General features: G+C 37.4%; 1 protein-coding gene across 2 annotated transcripts in view; it reads left to right on the forward strand.

The window, feature by feature from the left end:
• Positions 1–23,293, forward strand: part of NSD2 (nuclear receptor binding SET domain protein 2) — a 59,489-nt gene that overhangs the window by 30,736 nt on the left and 5,460 nt on the right. For both annotated transcript variants that reach the window (XM_086612559.1, XM_009984048.2), the window contains 9 exons: positions 2,835–2,916; positions 3,935–4,059; positions 17,079–17,210; positions 18,270–18,393; positions 19,389–19,589; positions 20,266–20,445; positions 21,483–21,639; positions 22,391–22,596; positions 23,052–23,155. In XM_086612559.1, coding sequence (XP_086468685.1) covers positions 2,835–2,916; positions 3,935–4,059; positions 17,079–17,210; positions 18,270–18,393; positions 19,389–19,589; positions 20,266–20,445; positions 21,483–21,639; positions 22,391–22,596; positions 23,052–23,155 — 1,311 coding nt within the window. The remainder of the gene's footprint in view (positions 1–2,834; positions 2,917–3,934; positions 4,060–17,078; positions 17,211–18,269; positions 18,394–19,388; positions 19,590–20,265; positions 20,446–21,482; positions 21,640–22,390; positions 22,597–23,051; positions 23,156–23,293) is intronic.

Raw genomic sequence — 23,293 nt, forward strand, 5'->3', positions numbered from 1 at the left:
GAATGTGGAAAAAAAAAAAATCTTTAGTCAATACTTAATTTAGACCAAAGTAGGGGGAGGGAGGAAAGAAGTAAAGCAAAACAGAAAAACTACTTTTCAAGAACTGGAAGCCTATAGAACATTTTATAGTGGCATGCTCACCCATTTCTTGAGTTAGGAGACTGCAGTAAATTTTTTTTTATAAAAAAAATAAAATAAATTTTAAAAAATAAAATAAATTGCAGTATATCTATTGCGCAAATCATGGGCTCCTTTTTACTTTAGCTTACTTGTGAGAAAGAGAATTTTCCTTGCATAGGTCACTGAAAGTATGTATATGGATGCAGCCCAAATCTTGTAGATGCTTAAGCATAGGCTTATTTAGTCATGCTCGTACAACAGTGAACTTCATGGGTTTTCCTTGTGTGAAAAGCTTACCTCACAGGTGTTTTCAGATTCATTATTACAGTACCATGCTGTAGTGTGAGCATCGCAGACCTCATCTCAGGACTTTAGTGATACAGTGATTAAATGAAACAGCCTAATATAAGGAAAGGTAGTGGATTTATTTTTTAAAGGAATTGCGGAGGTCATATTTGTAGACGTCAGTTTGTTTGGTAGGCCGGTTATTTTAGTGCCTCGGTATTGTGGGTATTCAGACAACTTGTTTAGCGTTCTATGTAAAAAAATAAATTGAATTTTCAGCTGGCTAATAAGCTCATTAGCTTATTAGCAAGGGACAAAGACAATTCTTAGAGAAATGTTGTTACCTTTGCAAAAGAAAGGGCCAAAACTGGTTTTTGCACTTCTTGCTCTAACAGATTAGTCATTGAATATTTGTCTTATATTCTAGGAGAAGTTTTTGGACCCTTTTTAAACTTGTCTAATTGATTTGAATTCACTGTAATACGCTAGATCCATGGAATAATTAAGTTTACTTATTGTAATTAATTCCTGCTATGAAGTCCTTGTATTGACTGTCCCTAAAGTTACTTCTTTACTGTCCCACCAGCATTTGTACACTACAATTAGCCTACATTATCACAAGTAGAATGAAAGGTGGTTGCAGTATAGTTCATGCAGAGGAGGTTCTGGTATCTTTGATGCTGTGATACAGATGTGAGTATGAACAGGAAAATAAATAAATAAATTAGATTAATTATTCACATAAGATACCTACCGCTAATAACACTGACTTAGTAATGTGCATTTTAAAACTGTCGTCCTCTATCTGATCTGTTTATCAGAACTAGTTACAAGGAATCTGGTGTGTGTAAATATTAAGTAATTTGGAAACTCTAAACGCGTATAGCAGTGTTCCTGCTTCTGCCCACAGAAGGGTCAGGTATCGTAGAATCATTGCTTTGCGGTTTCTTTTATGAATTATCTCTTAGTCTGGTTCCTGCCTTCACCAGCCTAGGGTACTTCTAGCTATGTATGCTGCTGCTTAGTAAAATATTTAGTGAATGACAGTGAAAATGTCTATGTAATTATTCAAAAAAGCAGACACTAACTGTACACTTTCCTTCTGCTATTCTCAGTTTACCTGCAGGCTTTTGTTACAATCATTTTGGATAGGAGGAGATTTAATGGCCTTTTTTCATGAAGTTTTACTTCTTGCATGAGAGTTGTGCATTATCCTCTCCTTTTTGTCCTTAATTCTGATTTACAAAATCTGAATGTTTTTGCACAAAGTAACGAAGTCATAAGTACCCATATGGAAGTTTTGAAAAACTAAGGTTTTTATCAGTGCTTTCATGATGTACATAAAATGCACATCAACAAAATGGGGGTTCTGTAAAGCATGCTTTAAATTTAAGAGTGAACTATACTGTACATTTTCCTTCATTTTATACATGGAAGTGTAACAGTACTCTTACGAAACTGGTATTAGGAGCCTCCAATGGCATTAGTGGTAGGGCATCTTAGTCTACTGAGAAGTCAGTAAGTGTAGCACATCTGTAGTACAGTAGCCGTTCATATTTATTTTTACAAAGGAAACCAGTTCTCTGGCCTTTGAGGCGTTCATCTGCACATCTTTTGTGAAACTGAATGGCAGATGAAGGGTATGAAAATGTATGGAAAGTCTTCTGTTCAGTAGAATTATTCTTAGTGATCAGGTGAGCATTTGTCAGGGTTAAGCATTCTTGGCTAGAATTTTAGTGACTCATTACTTGAATGAATTTGTAACATACAAAAACAAAAAAAAAAATAGTGGCATGTGTAAGGAAGTGTCTAATTTTGACAAAGCTTTGACAAAAACTTCCTCAGTTTTTGGCCTAAACTTTTAATGATAAATCTCAATCTGGAGCAAATTTCTGTGTTGTTTATGCTCCCTTGAAAATAGTGTTTTTATTTTGGAAATGCTGAAACAATCTTAACCATAGTAATTTAAACAATGGCACTACTGTAAGTTATGGAGTTGAAAGCAAGCCTCTCTGAGACTTAAAATTGTGCACAGGGTTTATTCTCAAAATTATGTACTAATTCTGCAGTTTACCTTTTATAATTAAAGGTTTTAATTTGACCAGTTTAGACAAAGAATAGTAAGGATAATTTTACATGTTTCATGTTCATTTAGAGCTCCCCTTTTGATATGCTGAGTTTGGGATGGATAAGTGGGATGCTGGAATACTGTGTTCTTTAATTTTTCTCATTTGTTTACGGGTTTGTACCCTGTAGAGTAAATGAGTTTTAAAAATCACTTAAATGGGGCTAGCTTAACTACATTACCATTCAGATACTTGTAAAGACACTTTCTTTTTTATAACATAAATCCAGAAGTAATTGCCAGTTTTATCCAACCACTCATAAATTAGGAGTTTTTTTATTTTTTCATATTTTTTTTGTGACAGAGGGAGACAAGCAATGACAAAACAGCAAAAACAAACTCTTCTAAGGTCACAGAAACCTCCTCTTCACAAAAGAACCAGTCAGGTAATGTGGTCAGAATAAGTTTTAATGTAACTTTTTCAATTAAATAATTTTAAAATAAACAGGTTGTCTGAGGCAGCCGGCTAAATTTTGCTGACGCAATAACCAGTTACAGCCACTATGCCACAGATGGGGGGGAGCGTGCCCTCTTCCTTCACTACCACCATTTTGCAACATTATACTTTATTGAAATTGTGTATTGCCGATTTAGAGCAGCAGTTCACAAGTTCACCATTTGATGGCACCAAATTAAAGCTGTTGCCCTGTGGTCTTGGCAAGCAGATACACAAATTGTACTGCTTCAGTTTGTCATTGTGCATCAGCCCAATAAAACAAGTGCAGTGACCATCAATGTAATCAGTTACTGTGTGATTTTAATCCTTTTAAATGCTGCTTGATGGGAGGCAGTGTGGAGCACGAGATGGAATTCTAAATAACCTTGGGCCAAAATCCAGAAGTCAGACTTTTTAATGATGCTCAAGTTCAAGGTAACTTCTGTAAGAGCACGTGTCTTTAGGTATTATAATGATATGCCAAAGACAAGTAAGCTTCAGCAAGTTCTGCACAATGTAGAAGTGGCAATGTGCCATAGATAATGTCTGGTACCTGGCTCCTGTATAAAACATTTCTCTTAACAAGACGTTAGTGGTACCCAGATTGTGGTGAGGTCAAATAGGCCTTCTGTTGTTTATCTAAGGAGATAACTATTACCTCTGCTTTAAAGAGGTCATAAGTCACAAGATATTTTGATTTTAATAGCACTGAGCTGAAAAAAATTTGGAAAATATTTCTTAGACATTTTTAGTACGTATTTGATTAATAGAAACCTCTTTATTTTTAAAGTCAGGCCATAACACATGGTTTCAGAAACTTACTTCGTGTTCTCTCAGCCCTACGTAGGTGCCCAGAAGACCTGCCTAAATCATTCCTTCCTTTATCTGAAGGAATATTTTAAATGGCTTCAGGGAGATAACGTTTTAAAGTTCCAAACTTCACTTTGTAAACCAAAATTATTTTACAGCAACGAAAAATCTGTCTGATGCATGTAAACCTCTGAAGAAGCGAAATCGGGCTTCAGCAGCAGAATCTTCAACTCTTGCTTTTAGCAAGAGTTCATCTCCTTCAGCTTCCTTAACTGAGAATGAGGTAAAAAAAAAGTGGTGTTTGCACACAGCCATTTAATTACAGAAATTTTCAGGTGTGAATCTTGTTTAAAAACAAAAATCAAAAGCGAATTCTCTAACGTTGGTGCTCTAGACAAGTTACAGTTTTGGCCTCTGTGAAACCTGTTCATGTGTGCATTGCAAATTCATTTATTGTAACACGAACGTCTGATTTGGGGACGTCAAGATACTATTGTGGTTTTTAATGTATTTACCAACGAAGTTTTAGAATTGTAACCTTCTATTAGAGGCAAAGTAAAATGCCAGTGTGTTCTGTATTTTCTTCTACAGACTTTATGTAAGTGTACTACATTAGTTACATAATGTAACTCAATATTGTCATGTTGCCATAGCTTTTATATTGAAGCAAGTTTCCTAATCCTCTGTTTGATCTAGAACTGGACAGTTTTCTGAGCAGAGCCCTTTTAAGCTCAAATTAGTTTTCAGGCTGTTTAAGTGCTATTTCTCTGTGATGCGAATAGCTTCATCCCCAGTAGAGTTAAACAGGCAGTGAAGGGTGTATCTTTTTGATACTTACTAGTCATGGTCTTTGCTCTGCATATTTGGAACTGTAATTCTTCTCAGTTGACATACAATAAATGAAATGTATGTACCAGAAGTGTATTCATACAATACATTAAACCATTCCCCAAGTCATCTACACTATTAAAACCAATCAGCTGAAAAGTGGCAGCATGAGGGTGAAGTATGCATGCTGTTTTGCAGGTGGGTTTGGAAATGCAGTTGGTAGGATTTAGTAAAATATCCATAGACAAACAGCTTCAAGCAGTTTGTATTACAAAAGCTGTAGAGAAAATACTTGCCTGCTAACAAGAGAGTAAGGCTTACAGCTATCCTAGAGACTCTTTGATGTCCCCTAACAAATGCATGAGGTGCTTAGACACGATGATGGATGCAGTTAAAATATCTAGACAATGTTCAGTAAATGGTTTGCCTTCGGGTGGGGAAAAAAGTTTGCATGTTAATGGCTGTATATCTTACTGTAACTGGAAAAATATTTTAACAAACAAACCCAACAAATTCTCCCTCCTGTACCCCAATAAAACAAACAAAGGAAGTCCCATGGGAAATAATGTCCATAGCGTCAGTCAAGTAAAGTAATACTTGTTCTCATTTTGTTCTCTCGATTGAGAAACTCCCATCTAATGGCTTACCAGCTTCTGCTGTTTTAGCTTTACTGCTGGGACTTGCTGTGTAATGGCTGTTTGTGTTTGGGACCATCTATTCAGCCAGTCCAGTTTAAGGAACATACTGTCTTTTTGGCTCTAAATATGCGTCTCTCAATATTGTAATCTCAGGAGAAAGATTCTTCTATTTCTATATATTGTGTTTATAAAATGAAATCTCCAGAAATCTTTCTCAGCACACGGCTCATTTTTGTAGAATTTTGGATTGTGACTTAACGGTTCACATGTTAAAAAGGATATGGTTTTATAGGCTGAGATGAAAGTTTTAAAACTTAACTCTTAATTTGGTCAGCTACTGCTAAACGGCAAAAGATGTGAGGAAAAATAACATCATACACTGCTCACAGAACACAGATACAGAAACTAGAAAGTCATTTAATTGTTTTGAAGGGTTTAAAAGGTTTTAAAACACCAAAGCAATCCCAATCAACCTAACAGAAAACACACCCTGTCAAATAATGGAGATTTTTGTGGGGCTGGGTGCAAGGGGGAGTAGATTAGTGGGCCGGATCCTTAGGTGGTTTAAAGCTGCACTGACCTGAACTTGTACCAACTAAGGATCGGACCCAGTTTGTTTCCTATGATATTAGATATATTTTGCCTTTAAATAAAACAAAAATGACAGGCGTGTTTCTGAACTTAACTATTGATCTATTCTACAAAAGAAGGAAAGATAAACATTTTGGATTGTGTGGTTGGCTTTAAAAACTTTTTTCCCTTTTCTATTGTTAGTTAGCACTTGTCTAAATGGCTAAGTGTGTGTGTACCCTGAGAGCGTTCACCCAGGGAGAAAACTTCTCCAGAGCATTAAGGGAAAGAGTTTAAAAAACAAACACAATCATGCAATGTTGAAAGCCTTGCTAGTTGAGTAGGATGTGATTCTTCTCAACATTAAATACATTTACTGATTAACTTTTATATTTCTGTGTTTACTGTACTACTTCTAAATGTTGGCTTAGATGCTCTCTTAACAAAGATAGAGAAATTCTGCATATTCCACAAGCACATACACCTCCACAAGCAATACTAAGTGGATCCTGGTATTTTTTTTATTTTTTTTTTTCCTTGCCACTGTTTGCAGACAGCTGGTTCCAGAATGGAAACTGGATATGGCTGTTATTTGTAAAGGACTGTTGCTAGCTGCACACTTCTTAAATGTCAGTCCATTGCAACTAAGTTCTAGGAAAGATGTGCTCAATAGGAGGGGTATGCTCAGATTTTTAGTGTTTGAAAGATGCATCTTATTTGACATTTTTAAAAAATATTTTGGATGCTTTTTTGTTGTTATTGGGACTATTTTTTTAATGAAGTTTACTTGAGATATTATAAAATTAGTTGAGGCCAAATTCTCAATCAATAGGTTACTTTGAGTATCTAATTTACAAGGGAGAGAGGCAGGGATGGGGGTCTGGATTTCTGCTTTCAGAACAAACAAACATTTATAGACCTGGCGTATCAGAGATTTAAAGGTAGGCTTTCACTGCCTTTGAAAAATTGGGCACTGAATTTGGTTTAACATGGATGAACAGAAGCAGTAAGGCGTTTACACATGAATGAATAAATTAATTCCATACCTGCATTTAATCTTGAAACAAAAGACTTAATTTTACTTCTAGGCACTTGATATCAGTAGTCGTTTCCTCCAGTACTTCATGTGAAATACAATTTTGTTTAAAATCTGATTCTTAATGAACGACTGGTAGGGCCCGATGTGAGAAAGATACCGAACACTTCAGAGTCTGCAAAAGCTTGGAGTGGTTTTTTACTGCCTATGTAAGACTTGGTGTAACCATCCAAAAGCTCGTGATATTTGTGAGAAGAGATACAGGTGATGTATTCTCATTTCTTTATTAACCTTGGCCCTCCACCTCTCAATAACGTAGTAGGTGCCAGTAGAGTGTAACCAGTATTTTTTTAATAAATAAAAAAGGCTTTACATTATCATTACTGCTGGATTATCGACACACTTGGTGTGTTTGCATGAAACACATCTGCTTTACCTTTTCATTCGATTTTTGTGGTTATTGACTGGTTTCATTAAATTGGATGAATTTGTTGACAGCAGATAAGTGTAATAGTGTCCTGCAGGGTCTAGATACTACTTCTGATCTTTGTCAAAGAAATTGTAATTTTTTTTTTCTAAGAGAGGACAAAATAAAGAACATGTAATACTCTAAATTCTTAGCTAGTCTGTCATTCATCATATCCTCATGAAGTATGAGCTGACCAGCAGATGGCAGTTTAAAGAAGCCTGTGAAAGATTTTGAAGGTGTTGCTTTTATTAAATTCCTTATATCTTCCCTAGAGGGAATTCTTTCTGCAGCATCCAGTGTTGAAACAAGCTCAGTTACTGGTTATGGCTACAACTTCTTGCTTTTCTAAGGCCTAATAATGCAAGTTATAATAACACAAGCCTTAAGTTTTGCTCTTTTTCTGCATATTAAACAGTATATTTTTTCTCATTACTGATTTGAGGCAGATTTGGTTTATCTGCATTTTTTAATGGGTATTAACATGTGTACACAAGGGAGAAAACACGTACAATTATTAAAAGGTAAGATATTTGATTTAGAAGGCAGTCATGAGACACATACAACTTGCAACTAAAAAAGTACGTCAGCTCCGTTTATTGACCCTGGAGTCTAGTACTGCAGTATACAACTAAAATATTCTAGGCACGCTTACTGAAGGTAAAAATAACTGTCGTTGAGGTCCTAAGAACAGGAAAGAGAAGAAAGGAATTCATGATATTTTAAACAAACTACTGCCCTAAAGAAAAAATAGTTGAAGCTAACCTTGCGAGTTGTTAAACAAAATGGGTGTGCTAGCTTTTCACTAGCATTTCATTCTAGCTTCCTTCAAAGATAATTTTCTCTTCAAAACAATACTTAAGGATAATTTATAGTGTCACTTTAAATCCTCTGACTTAGCGGACAGTTGTTTCCTTTGTTTGTTTCTGTATGCCTATAGATTTTTTTTTTTATTATTTTCTCCCCTTTGTTTCAAAGCACCAGCAAGCAGTCAGGGGTACATTTTTGAAGAACACTGCAAGTAATTGGTCTTGTTTCTTGCTAAGCCTCTACTAAAGCCTCTAACAATTGAAATGACCTGCATCGCCTGCCAGATCATACAATTTTGTTACGATGCTTCTGCTTTCACATGGTTCTAGGCTTGACACTCGTTCTTTGGCAGCACGTTCTGTGTAGAAAATTAAGTTTCTTATGTAATTATTCTCATCTTGTGTATTACTTAGGCTTCAGAGTGCAGAGAATCTGTTTACTGAATGTTTACATGATGTAGGTTTTTATTCCACATCCCCTACCACAATATCATGAGTATCTGTAGGCAATTTTATAATGTTTTAAAATGTTCTCAGAGTTTTAATTAACTTTCCAGGCAAATTCAGAAATGCGTAATATTCTTATCTGAAACGTCTAACTCCTGCTAATAATAAAAATGAAACTTGTCCCAGGCCGTCTTTTTTGCTATTATAGTACTGTGTACACTTGTGGCACCGCATACTTAAAGAATTTATCTAGTCTAGCAGTATGGGCCAAAACATCATTCTTCATTCAGTTCAGGAATTCTTATACTGAAATAAAGGAAATGTTAACTGTAACTCAATTGGCTCTGTCAGTTTTTCTGTCTCCGTGTGGGTGCACGATAGATTGTCTTTTGAATACAGTCTGATCTGTTGTTTGTATGTTGCTTATTGACTTACTCTTATACAAGTTGTGCTTAGACTGAAAAAAACCCCAACCCTCAACCCTCTAGCTACTGAGATTTTGTTAATAAGAAAAAAAAAAATGCAGTTGGTGTTTTTCTGTGGAAAGAGTTTGCTTATCAGAACATGCATATGCCAAGCTTTGTAGAGAAAGCTCTTAGCCAGACCGGACCACTTCCTCCTGGGTGACTGTGGTATAGCAATCACTGACTCTGAAGTCACGTCAGGAAGTCTGAGCTTCTAGCAGTGTCCTTGGTTTTAAGCGAGGTGGAACTTAATAGCTGACAGCATTCAGAAGTCATGGAAACATGCTTCTAAAATGCTTCTAGAAAGATGCAATGTATCTGTTAAAGATAGCAGATAACCTGAGAGGGGATGCCACTTAAGTCAGCTGAGTGTCTTAAGACAACTCTTTCAGAGTGGTAGGTCACTCTTTATGGGCTCTTTCTGTTATGGATCCTGCTGATCCGGCTGTGGAGGCGACTTGCCTACCGAACAGAAAAGCAGGAGGAAACAATTTTCCACTGTGATTTATTTTCATTTTGTATACCCTTAGCTTTAAAATAAGTATAGATAGTGAAATTCATTTTCATTTGATGTTCTACAGCTGGGATTATAAAACAAGAGATGCTTGAGTAAAACAAGGGGAAGTGGGAGGGTTAAATTTTTTGGCTCTGGAAAAATTTGCCCTTTAGTTACTTTTATAACTGCTTGAGCACAACATGACAGAACAACGTTGTCTTGAATATGACTAAGATCAAAGCTTGTGTTCTTAATGCTTAAGAAAGGCTAAGCAGGCATATATGAGTAATATAAGAAGTGTTTTTGTAAGACTGAATGAGTCAAAGTGAGTTTTCTGGGGAATTTTTTTTTAATGCACTTTGATAGCTAGAAAAATCTGAAAAGGTGTGTGATTGGTGGAGTAGTAACTGTTGGAGCCCATTCCAGTATGGGCACCATAGATGCATAAATGTTAGTAACTTTTTCACTTACATTTTCCAAATTTGTTTTGAACGTTCAAACACTGGGCAGGGAGAGCTTGTCTGAATTGGATCTAGGAGAAGAGAAGTCCTAGTGAAGCTAATAAGCACAGAAGTGTGAGTGTTGTTCACTTTGCAATTGCTAACGTACAGTGGATAGTATTTGAAACGTGCTCTGCTCCGTGAGGCATGAGTTTTTGCCTCAACAAATACTGATACTCTAGTCCTTCAGGACATCCTTTAGCCAGGAGGTACTTACAGGGAAGAAAAAAAGACACCATCACCCCCTCCTCACCCCCAGGATAACAGTGAGCCAGCAAAAATGCTTTTATAGATCAGCTTCTAAAAATGAAGACTTAATTCTAAGCCCAAAACAAAAAGCACATTTAAATAGCCAGGTCAACGGCTGATTGAGGGCCAGTCTTGACAAGCAGAACAGTTTCATTTTATGTTCTTACTATGGTAACTTTTAAAATTCTTAGGCTGCAAATTGGATGAGTACAGCCACTTATTTTCAGACCTAGAATTTTTGAACCTCTTTTTCCTTGGAATTACAGTGTAATTGTTTTGCTGGCACTGCTATTTACTATTTGATTTTGGAGCTGTCTGAAAGGAAGTGGAAAATTTTAAATGGAAATTATTTTTTTTTTCCCCTCAAGTGGGTAAGTGGATGGAGCAAGTGTCCACATATAAGTATTGCACTTCATCCTCACCTGCTTCTTCGAAACATAGGACCATTCAAATTTTTAAATTCCAGGCTATCCTTTCTTGTATCATGGATCAGTGTGATTGGATGCCTACTGAGAGTACGTCAGTACCTATCTTTTTTTTGTTTGTTTGTTTAATAAGTGAAATTTCAGCCATCAGATGTGGAACTAACGATATCATTTGCAATGTCTGCCCACGTGATTTTAGAAATATGCAAGCCGAGTATACCTACCAGCTTGCATCCAACTTCTTTTTTTTTTTTAAAAAAAAAAAAAAAGAAAAGCCAGAGGGAATGAAGAATTGGCTCATGTTTCTGCTGAGGTTTGTGGTTAAGACTGGAATCAGGTACCTGGTTGCAAAAAAAGCTTAAAAAGTTGTAGAATTGAACTCAACATTTAGATGTGCTGAATGGTGTGAGAAATGCTTCCCTGCGTGAGTGCTTATCCTTTCACCTTTGAACGCTTGAATTGATGGTGCAGTGAACTATGCAGTTAACTGAAGTCAGGGTTGCAGCTGAGGAAAGTCTTGCAGTAGGTAAAATGTTTGAGAAGTGATTTTGTACACAATGCTGCTGTCAAGTCTTCCTGTCTGCCCCCTTAATCTTTCTAGAGAGCTTCAATCAAAAGACAAAATTAAGAATATAATCATAGAAACTCACAAAATGCACATAGCTGACTCAATTTAATTCCTTTTAATACTCTAGTGTCTTATTTTAAATGTATGGAGTTGCACACATTTCCTCCTTTCTTGAGCCTGCCGGGCAGCCTCCTTCAAAACCAAATTCTTATTTACTCAGCGTAATCATGAGAAGGAAACTCTGTTATTCCACAGACATCTGTGGCATCCCTGTGCACATTGTATATCCCTTTTGCACAAAGTGGGGAGAAGTAGTTTGGGAAGCAGTAAAAAAAAGGACATCTCATCCTTATATTTATCATTTAAACAATTACCCAGTATTCAGTGGCAGTTGCTGGTGTAACCTGGCTTTATACATCAAATATTGCAGTATGCAAAGCATCTTCATTCAGTTAAGAGCTAATGCTAAAGATTGCTTGTATAAGCATTCTTACATAGTCTTTCTAAACAAAGGTCAGTGTTTGTCTGGAAGAATCCATTAAACACTTCTTTTGGTTATTGTGAACAGGGAATTTTAGCATATACGAAAAGCTCAATTCAAAAGAATATTATGACGACTTTGGGGATACGAGGTCTTGACATGCTGACTCCTGTTCGGTTGTGGCTCTGAGTAACTATTGCCAAAAGAAAGTTGTAGTAGTATAAAATGCGTGATCAAAATACCTTGAGATGAGTAGACCCAATTCTTAAACTAGTGATGCATTGCCACAATTTGTATCTTTTCACAGGTGAAAATACAATACTAAGCCCAAAGAACTCCGAGATGCCAAAATTTTGACCCAGTTTGACTCCATAGCAAGTATTTTTCCAATAACAAAGCTATAGAGAACTCGGAAAAATGCAGTCACGTGTCCTTACATGTTCCCTTCAAGTCTTACATGTGTGAATAATGAATAATAACTGATACATGTGGGAACGAAAAGCTTGCCTTGGAAATCTGACTGTAAATTTGTCGCTTCTGCGAGCAACAGTATTCTGAACCTCCTTAATCCCTGAAGTAAGTTCTGGCCCAGCCCCAGTGGAGAGCAAAGCTCGTGGTTTGGTTTTTAGGCCAGTTTTTCCCCTTCCACTCGTGTAGGCAGATGCACAGTTTCCAGTAAAACGAGCTGGATTTGATTTGTGAAATACCACCCGGTTGCTCCGTGTTCAGGCAGTGTGATGTGAAAGCCTCTACAGGCAAGTCCTCCCAAAATAATGTTGCTGTTCAATAATTGAAGGAAATGGGAAGGAAAGCCTGACTGATGTGCAAAATGTGAAGTTTGATGGTGCTTGCGCTGATACTAACTTCAGCAGAAGAAGGGTGTCCTCCATGTTGCAGCATCGTTAATTGCTAATGAACAGTGGAGGTGGTTATAGAGTTCGGGTACAATTTCATTGCAGAAATTTGTCACTTGCTATAAACCTGAAGTGAACGGCCTTGCCTTTTTTCCCCTAAACTTGACCTCTTAAAAATAGTATTTTGCCTTTGTGAGAAATAAGAAATTGCTCAAAATGTAAACCAGAACAAAATAGCCAACCAGCAATCGCTACAAATTGCTAATTAACAGGTTTTGCCACTAATCTAAATGTTGATTACTTTGAATCTTGGCCTGAATATCAGAAAAGTTAATTACATGCAATTTACTTTGCTAAGGAGATTATATTACAAAAGTAAGGACAAGACAAGCTCTGGCATGATCATGAGGGAGAGATTTGTGTTCGTAACTTAAAAAAAAAAAAAAGCCCCCCAAAAACCTGACTGATTTTTATTGAAGGCTGTGATTTGGGCACTGTCGTGAACTATTTCACCTTTCATTATGGAAAGTTGTGTTAACAAACCACAAACGCGCTATGTTTAATTTTAGAGGTGGCTGTGTTTCGCTTCAGCATGAACTGATTTCCAGCAATTGTCTTGGAAATCATCTTTAGTTAGGGACTTGTTTAATCTAAAGATGTTTTTATTGTGAAACTCGACTATCCCCTCGGTGAATCAGAACCTGTTAGTGCTGCTGCCGCTTGCCTCGGGTACAAATACAGTTTTCCCAACCGTCTCGTGCTCTACCTGTCATTAGGTTGTAAGTCCTCTCTGAAAAACGTTAGATGAAGGTTGTATCAGCCTCTTCTACACAGGCCTGAAGGGACAGACACTCATTTTACTTCCATGATATTTCCATTAGCTTTTCCAGGGTAGCTTCAGGAGCCGAGCTGAATTCTAGGTCTCTTCACAGACAGAGCTTTCTTAAAAGATGGTTGTATAGAACAGGGCTTATTTGCAAAGGGAGATGGCTGGTAGAGGGTGTTTCACCTTCTGCAAGATACAAATAAGGCGGCAGTAGGGTCAAACTGGATTATCCTGAAGAAATGCTTCCTTCTCTTACCACGGGGAATCTGCCAGCCTCCTCCTTTATTAGCCCCCTAAAATTAGCCAGCATGCAAACTCTTCAGATGATGGTGGAGCAGATGCGAGCTGTACGTGAGTTACAGATAACGTGGCAGTTGGATGCGATGGCTGAACCTTTGGCTGTGGTAGCAGGGATTGAGAGGTGCGTTCTGCAGCAGCAGCTTGCTTCAGGCAGTAGAAGTACATCGCTGAGCTTCTTATGACTATATTGATTCTTAGGAGTTGCAACGGCCGTGAGCAGGTATCCAGGCTTGTCTGTGTAGTGCCAAACTGGTGGTTAATAGAGCGTTTGATTTGCGAAGTGTGTGAGGCTCCTGACAGCCGTAAAGGAGAGATCTTGAAAGATACTCTCAGTCTGGTAGCCGTATGGTTGGTGAACTAAAGATGTTTTGTTCATGCTATGTGTGTTGGTATTGATGCTTGAAATCCAGCGTTCATCTATAGGCGGGTGTAAATTGCCAAGTTTTACCTTGAATGGGCTGATAGAATTTGGGTTTTGTGGCTGCATTTGTGATGTAGAGTTTGGTTCTTGCCAGCACTGCTCCTTTTTGGCTCAGTAACTATTTAATCTAAATGAAGGGCTGGTTCATCAGTTCTGAGGCACTAAAATCTCAGTTCTGTAGGAAAATGGCTTTCAACCTAGGGTTCACAAACGGCTGGGGTTTGGTGACCTGTATCTAGGGGCTTTCTGAAAAACTCAATTGCCAATAGGGTTACCTTTCCATGAACATTTTACAAGTCTATAAACCACAGAAAAGCTGGGAAACCATTGCTTTGAAACCAACCTTATTCTCTTGTGACTGAACATATTTGTCACTGGAAATGTTCTGTTTCTCTGCTCTGCCTTCAAAAGTAGTGAGCTGGGGGAAGAGGAGTGCCTTCCTCAAGCTTCGCTGCTGGAAAGACTATCTTAACACATGCTGCACAAATGTTTTTTCTCAGGGTTTTAAGTGTACTTTGTGGTGTGTGGAAAAGATCGGGGACAACTGTAGGTATCAGGCTAACATAAGATCACTTGTTCAGTTTAGAACATAAAGCATACTTTTTTCTTTTTTTTTTTGATAGAAAAGAAATACATCTCTAAGGCCTTCCAGCTTATTTTTTCTTTTTTTTTTCTTTTCTAAATATGACTAATTTTGGCTAGTTGAAACAGGAACATAATGAGGCACTAAAAACGTTAGAGCAGTGCTCTGCTTATACTAATTAATGTTTCTGTGGGAATAGTTTAAACAGAAATAAGAATGTGTGTAAGTTTACCTAAACCATAAGGGAAAACAGTTTTGTGCTTTTCCTGAACTCCCACGCTACCTTTCTTTATCTGCCCTTTCCCAGCAAGAGCTGCCTGCTCCTGGCCATGCACTCGGATTGCGTTTGCAGTTTAATGTTTCTCAGCTCCTTCCACAGGACAGAGGTTTCTGCCCGACCAAAGCAACGATTTTACATGCAGTTTCTTTTAACCACTTCTAAAAGGGTCAGTCGGGCAGAATCTCCAAATCACTCCCATTGCAGAAGTATTCATGGGTGAAGTGTAGGGACAAATCACTTTGATAGTGTGCATTTACACAGAGGAAATGGATTTAAACCCTTGCAAGTAATTTGGAAGCCAACAACTGTCAATCTGATCCAATTTACAAAATATTTTTAGATATGGTCAAGGAAAGCAAATGCGAAATGGAGGAATGCAAGTTAGCTGGCAGCAATGGTGGGAAGTGATCACTCAAAACCAGTGTTTCTAAAGGGATTTTATAAAAACTAACACTAGGCCTGGTTCAGCTTTACGTTTTCCTCTCTGATTTCAAAATAAATCACTTCTAATAAATTTGCACATTACATGGAGATTGGCTGATAGGGAGGTTGCACATAACTGTCTCCATTACTAAGTAAGCTGGGCCATTTCTAACAAAATGTGTTTTACTGTAGATAAATGTGAGATCGTATGTCTGAAAACAGAAAGCAAATTCTTCATATAAAGGGCATCTGTATCCTGACAAACGGCTGTTGGCGAAATGATCTCTTGAGTACTGCGGCGATTTACAGTGAGTTTCAGTGCTGTATTGAAAAGACTTAGGGAGGTCCTTACACAGCAGAACAGAAGCGATGAAGAAGAGTAGCATGTTGATTTGCTTTGGATATTGTACTTATGAGACTTGTAATGGGCTGTTGCCTCCAACTCTGTAGCTGATTTTTCAAGAGCCTTTTTCAAGTACAGATAAGGTTTAGAGAAAACCCACCAAAATTATCTTGAAGGCTGGAAAAAATTCCTTAGGGAGAAAATTAAGAGGGCGTTCTGACATACCAGAAAGGATTGAAACGGGCTTAATTGCAGCATGCTTCCACGGGAGGAAAATGTCTGGTTCCAAAGGACTTTTAATAGAGCTGAAATACCTGGAGAAGGCATCATCGACTGTGAGTTGCAGTCAGACAACTCAGAAGGGACACGAGGCAGTATTTTTGATGGTATGTGTGAATAAGCATTAGAACAAGCTCGAAGAGAAATAGCAGGTTTCTTTTGCAATTCCAAATTGTAATGCTTTCCTGGGGAATGTGCTTAGTGAAACACAACTCACTGAGTACCATCTGGGGGCAACAAGAGGAAATTCTGCATCTTCTGATGTAACATGAGATAAGATGGCTGATTCGGTTGTCCATTCCCTCCCTAAATTCTATTAAACTGAAAACTGTCCTGTGGTTTTTTTTTTTAATATGTTACTTGGGTTGTCAGTTTTTTTGAAGTATATTATGAATATTTTAAAAATTCCTCCATCTTCAATACAGCTAGATCTGTTATATAAGATTTATTCATAACAGGATATCTGTAACATCTTTCGTAGTATTTTGAATTCATTGTTAGCTATAATGTTCCTTAGACCTATTCAGAGAGCCGCTTTTTTCTTTCTTCCTGTCTTCTATATACTGTTCCCACTTTCTTGGTGAATATTTGGGTCAGAGACTTTCATATGCAGCTTGAAGTTTACCAAGTTTCTTTCTGAAATTGACTATTTCACATATTCAAACTTTAATCAAAGGATTTGAAGGTATCCCTGTGTTACGGCTAGGCGCTTCTAACTAACTCTGTTACAGAACTGAGTATAAATAAAATGCCGTATTACAAAGTTTTGGTGGTTTGTTTTGGCTGCTGTTGAGTGGGTGAGGATGATTGTTGTATAGTCCTTTTGATGAGACTTCCACAAATGCATACTCTAGTTTTAATCAAGGTTTTTTTTGAAGTTGAGGGAAACAAAACCAAAAGAGTGTGCCTAAATCTGCTAGTCTGAATTTGCAGTCTGTTTGCTTCCTTCAGTTGATATTCTGTACAAAATTGACCATACATGACTGCTTTCTCTAACACGTCTGTTTAATCTTCAGATCTCCGATGGCCAAGGAGATGAGCGCTCAGAGTCTCCCTATGAAAGTGCTGATGAAACTCAGACTGAAGTGTCTATATCATCCAAAAAATCTGAGCGAGGAGCAGGAACAAAAAAAGAACATGTGTGTCAGGTGAGAGATGTTAGCTGTGGCAGCAAGCCATGTTTCCTGAGGGGTCCTAGAAAGGGTCTTTTTAAATATGAAAATGACAATATTAGGCCAGAAACACATTTATTGTGTGTGTCTGAGATGTCCGTTAGTGATGAGGGTGGCATGCCAGTAAATGGAATTCTTCATTCTTAACTGGTTTTTTTCTGGACCTCCAATAAGTGACTTAGCCGTTCTGCTTGAGTTTCCAGATCTGTAAGATAAGCCTAATTTGTACCTCAGAGTAAGTGCACGAGTGTTGCCAGGTAACTCGTTAAATGATTGAGGAGAGCTGCTGGCTTATCTGTTAATAAAGAGGAGGAAGTAAAACCCAGTGGTTTTGTGCTTCTGCGTTGCAGCAGAGATTGCAGTGATGCATTGGTAGCAGCGTGCAGGTGGCATGTTAATTGAAAGCAAAAAGCTTTCTCAAACTGTTCCAGAAGAGTTCTTAGATTATCAAATGGTAACACAATACAAATGGGCAGGTCAGACTTTTTCCATGAGACTTGGGCAAGCAGTTATATTTCCATTTCTTGTACGTAGTGACGATGAGGTTATATATATATCTTTAAATGTTGGCTAATCCCTTAAATTCTGCCAGCGTTGTTGTTTGGTTCATTTTTAGTTATGCATGTGTCATCGCTAACCACTTGGACATAGAAGTATCATTGTGCCATCTAGGTTAATTTCCTTTTGCCAAGGAGAAGGAAAACAAGGATGCTTTTTAACCCTACTCAGATGCATCAGTGTGCTCAGGGAAAATTTCTTAAAGCTTTTTTTCTTTTCCTTTTTTCTCTCAGATTGTATTTACTCGTGAGCCATGGTTCTATGAGTGATTTCTAGTGGTTTAACGACTCTATTATCTGTTTTGACTGGAAGCCAGGGCATGTGATGATATTTGTAAAATTATCTTTCACTTGTTGAATTTGATTTCAACAATGGGAAAAGAGATATTGAGGAGCAATATATGAAAAGGAATAAAGAAAACATTTTCTTCCACATATGAACTTTTCTTTAACATTCAATGCCTTTGTGTTGTAAAAGCTGTGTGAAAAAACAGGTGATCTCCTACTGTGTGAAGGACTTTGCTATCGAGCTTTTCATGTAAGCTGCCTTGGGCTCTCTGGAAGACCAGCAGGAAAATTCATTTGTAGTGAATGTACATCAGGCAAGTTTGTCCCTTTCTATTAATAAAAAAAAAAAAAAAAGTTGTAGTTTTCGCATACATTGTTCTAGGAAATCCTCCTGGACGGAGCACATATCTTTGGAGAAACCGTATTTGTCCTTTGGTGCCTGACAGGGTGGGAGTTCATACAGTACCATTAAGTGTGCCATGTTTTAGAAAGCTCGCTCTGTTTTCAGTGAAAACTCTCTTGCAACTTGGCTGATTTAATCTGAATTCCATTGCCTTGATGATTGCAGAATATTTGCTCTCTGAGTACAATTACAGATTAAAGTCTGTCACAAAGACTTAAGAAATCCTAGAAAAAAAAGCAGCAAGTGAAATGTTTTAAGTCATTTTCAGTCCTTTGTGTGTCTGTGTCAATCTTTTGCTTTTCTTATTAAAAGACTACCTTATTGCTATTAATTCCATTTGCTTTTAATCCTATAATAACTGCTTGGAAGTTCTTAATCTTAAAACTTTACATAGAAGATTTGCATTCTTGCTCATAAGCTCAGTTCAGTACACTTTGGTAAACCTTGTTGGAGCAAGGCTGCTTCAAAATAAAACTGTTCCAAGTGATCCAGAGAGATTAGAGGATGCTTGGTTTTGGTTAGTGGACCTACTTCAAATTTCACAGGATCACAGGCAACACATCATCCTATTTCATTGCTTTAAAAAAAAAAAAAAAAAAAATCACAGTCATCCTGGTGTACTGAGGCTTATAAATAAGAATGTAAAAGCAGATCGGTGAGGCTTCGGGTTTGCATTGTAACTTTATTTTATCTGTATCTCAGCAGATTAGTATTTAACACTAAAGAGTTAAAGTAAATAGATTGCTGCATCAAATAATAGAATTTGATTTGAGTGTGTTTAAAAAAAAAAATAAACACAACAAAAGCAACTTACCCATGCATAATGAAAACTCACAACAGAAGCATTTTAAATTCCTGTGTTTGGTTGAAAAATTAGTTACATTATTTTATTACTTTTGCCACTAGGTGTGCATACCTGTTTTGTGTGTAAAGAGAGAAAGGCAGATGTGAAACGCTGTGTCGTATCCCACTGCGGAAAATTCTACCATGAAGCTTGTGTGAAAAAATTTCATCTTACTGTGTTTGAGAACAGGGGGTTTCGATGTCCTCTCCACAGCTGCCTAAGCTGTCATGTTAGTAACCCCTCACATCCACGAATTTCAAAAGGTAGTTTCATTTTACGTTTTTATGACTGATAATTAAGTCTATTTATGGTATGTTAAGGTAAGGAATCTGTCCGTTTAGCAGCCGCTAGCTGCAATTTGTCGGGCATGCACGGACTATTGATTGATTCAGATTTTTTTAAAAACGAATAATTGCATAATTTTTAGTCAACATTAGTATTTACTGTGTTTGTGGGGTTTTTTTTAACTAGCTTTCAGTTATCTATAGTTAACCATGTTTTCTTCTCAAGCGAGGATGAAATCTAGAATGCATATATGATGATGAGAGACAGGCTGAGCAGAGCAAGGGCAAGACCTGTGAACGTACAAATGCTGCACAGGGCTCGCTGAGTGTGGAGACGTGGGATTCTGTGTATATTTTTAGCTTTGGGCAACATCCATAGATAAAATTGCAGGGCTGAGGAAAGCTTGTCTACCCTGGTGTGCACAGTTAAAGCCTTCACATTCAAATATTATAGTGCTTTAAACTCAGTGTAGGGTTCTTTAAAAACCTCTGTTAATTCAGTATTGTTGCTAAGTGCAAATATGCATATTCTGAAAACGTAATTGATGTATATTTTTGTGTGTATAAGCTACCTCAGGCAGTACTAGCTTTTTTTTAGCTCAAATAATAAATCAGTTTTGTTCAAAAATAATATGGCAGTGTTTTGCTTTGCTAGGAAAGATGATGCGTTGTGTTCGCTGTCCTGTTGCATACCATGCTGGAGACGTGTGCATTGCTGCGGGATGTGCAGTCATCGCTTCCAACAGCATTGTGTGTACGAATCATTTCACTGCCATGAAAGGAAAAAGTCATCATGCGCATGTCAATGTGAGCTGGTGCTTTGTGTGTTCAAAAGGTAAAGTGATGTGAAATTCTTTCATAAATGCAGCATCGAAACGTTTTATTCTTCAATTTGAATTTTATTTTACTAATCTGTTTATAGAAAATTATTAGAAATGTGGCATATTAAGTTAGGCTCTGTTAGGTATTGAAATAACTTAAGGTTGGCTTGTGCCGCTTCAAGTTTTCTTAGTACCCTTTTTTTTGCAGATACAATTTATTAAAGAATGTTTTTACTTGGACTTTGTCCAGCAACCAGAAGCCTGATTGAATTATTTACCAGAGACACGTAATGAGAAGTTATTTCTCTGTTCTTTCCCCTGTGTTCAATGTACTGAAGCTTTTTGTGTTTCTTCATTGCTGATAGATAATATTAAAACATACATATTTTAAGAGCTGCTTTTAGTTTAGCAGCAGACAGCAAATTGAATCAATATTAGTTGTTGCTGGGAGTGCCACTAAGTAAAGGTGTTTTGGTTTATGTCGTACAATAAATTTATTTCTTACAGAGAACCACAAAATGTATAGTGCTGATTAAACTGTAGCAGTGAGAGTTTACCCGATTTGTTAACAAATTAATGTGCAGCATAGCAGCTTTTAAGCTGCAGCTAACTCTCCAGTTGATAATTCATGGAACAAACTAACAACCTCATTCCCTCTCCCCCCAGGAAAAAAAAAACATAAGAGAAATCTCTTGTTAAAATTTTCCATACAGTGAAATAGTAATATATATTAAACTATGTTAAATATATTATAGTCGTTAAACAAAGTAATTATAGTTGGCGGTGCATTATTCTGGCTTTATCGCTAGCTTGCTTGTTATTTTGTATGTATTACTAACCCGAGTCTGCCAGGCATTCAAATTAGGAAGGACCTTCTGGGTTTTGTATGCAACTAAACGACCTGTATTTGTTGCAGGCCAGCATGTTTTAACCATTTATTTTCTAACCGAACCTACCACATGTGTATCGCGCTGCTTTGAACCTGGTTGGAATGCAGAAGTTTTATTTTTGTCTTGATGTTTTTCAACCTTTTTTTTTTTTTTCTCTGAAGGAGGAAGCTTGTTGTGCTGCGAGTCATGTCCTGCAGCGTTTCACCCAGACTGCTTAAACATTGAAATGCCAGATGGGAGCTGGTACTGCAATGACTGCAGGGCGGGGAAGAAGCTCCATTTCCAGGATATTATTTGGGTTAAACTGGGAAATTACAGGTCTGATGAACAGATTTATTTTGTTTTACAGTACTAGCAGGTTTAGTTAAGGATCATACAATTGGTTGCTTCTGTAGGCCAGCCTTGCTGCACACAGATGTCTCACTCCTCTGTGAACTAGGGACCCCATCTCCTTGCAAGCTTTAAACTCAAAGACTTGAAGCTCACTGTTGCTCTCGGCCAAGGCGTCACCCCTTCAGGATTCCTTGTAGTCTTCTGACATCTGCTTCCAGTGTACGAGCCTTCAACCCCTTTTGTTTCAGAGATCTCTTCAAATAATTAAGCTGGTATAATTTGTAATTGGCTAAATTACTACCTTGCAGGCTGGGAGATAAGTCACTCAGGTTGTCAGTGTTTTACACTTCATTGAGATTTGAGTGAGATAGGGTGGGCAGGGTTTATCCTAGAAAGCATTAATAGCTATTATCAGCTGTCTCTTGATCTTTGACAATTACAGTGATTGCAGCCCTTATTAGAGACGATGCTTTTGCTAACCAGATGCAAGAAGCTTTATGTGTATGCTTATCTTGCAGGCAGGCAAAACGTCCCGCAGATTTGAGTGTCGGCTTTCCTTTTCTAGTCCTGCCTTCTCTTGTTGCTTAGTGAGTGGGGGGAGGAGAGGGTTTTTAATCCGCTTGGATCTTGGAAATAATAATCAGTTTCTGCTGTTTAGGGTGATTTTGTTAAACTATCTCTTTCAGAAAGAGTGTGACTAAAGTGCTGCATTTTTTTATTTGTACTTCTGTGCTAGATGGTGGCCTGCAGAAGTTTGCCATCCGAAAAATGTTCCCCCAAATATCCAGAAAATGAAGCATGAAATTGGAGAATTTCCTGTGTTTTTCTTTGGTTCTAAGGATTACTATTGGACACACCAAGCACGGGTGTTCCCTTATATGGAGGGAGACAGAGGGAGTAGATACCAGGGGATCAAAGGAATTGGAAAAGTCTTCAAAAATGGTACATAGCTAAAAGTAAACTAAAATAATCTTGTGATATGCATGCCTTCATTCCTTCACACATAGACGTAGGATTGGTTTTGTACATTTGTTTTGCAATATTGAATTAAAACAATTGTTTCGCTGTCCTGGGCAGCAGTCACTATTACTAACTTTAAATGAAAGCATTATTTTCATGGCTTATAAAAGACTAGCATCTAATTGGAATTATTTCTGATAATTGTTACTTTCCAGAAAGGAAATGATGAGTGTAACTGGGAGACAGAAAGATTATAATTGATACATCTGTTAAGAGCATTAATACACCAGGAGCATTGTTTGCAAGAAAATTGAATGATGGTACTAGGAAGTAGAAGATGATTCTTTGTTAAGCACACACTTTGGAATGAGCAAGTCAACTTGGGGGGGAGTAATCCTCTTTCTAGCATTTCTGTTGATACAACAATCTTTCTTTAGCTTTGCAAGAAGCTGAAGCTCGATTTCGAGAAATAAAGCTACAGCGAGAAGCCAAAGAAACCCAAGAAAGTGAACGTAAACCTCCACCATACAAGCATATTAAGGTAAAGTTTGAAGACATTACACTGGATACTCAAAGGTCTAAGCCAGCCCTGGAGAGGAAGAGCTGAGTAGTGAGATGGGGAGGAGAGGTTGTAATGACATGCTGGTAATTGTGCTTTTACAGTCACAAGATGATGAAA

Source organism: Tauraco erythrolophus, chromosome 5 (assembly GCF_009769465.1).
Source record: "Tauraco erythrolophus isolate bTauEry1 chromosome 5, bTauEry1.pri, whole genome shotgun sequence".
Lineage (NCBI taxonomy): Eukaryota > Metazoa > Chordata > Aves > Musophagiformes > Musophagidae > Tauraco > Tauraco erythrolophus.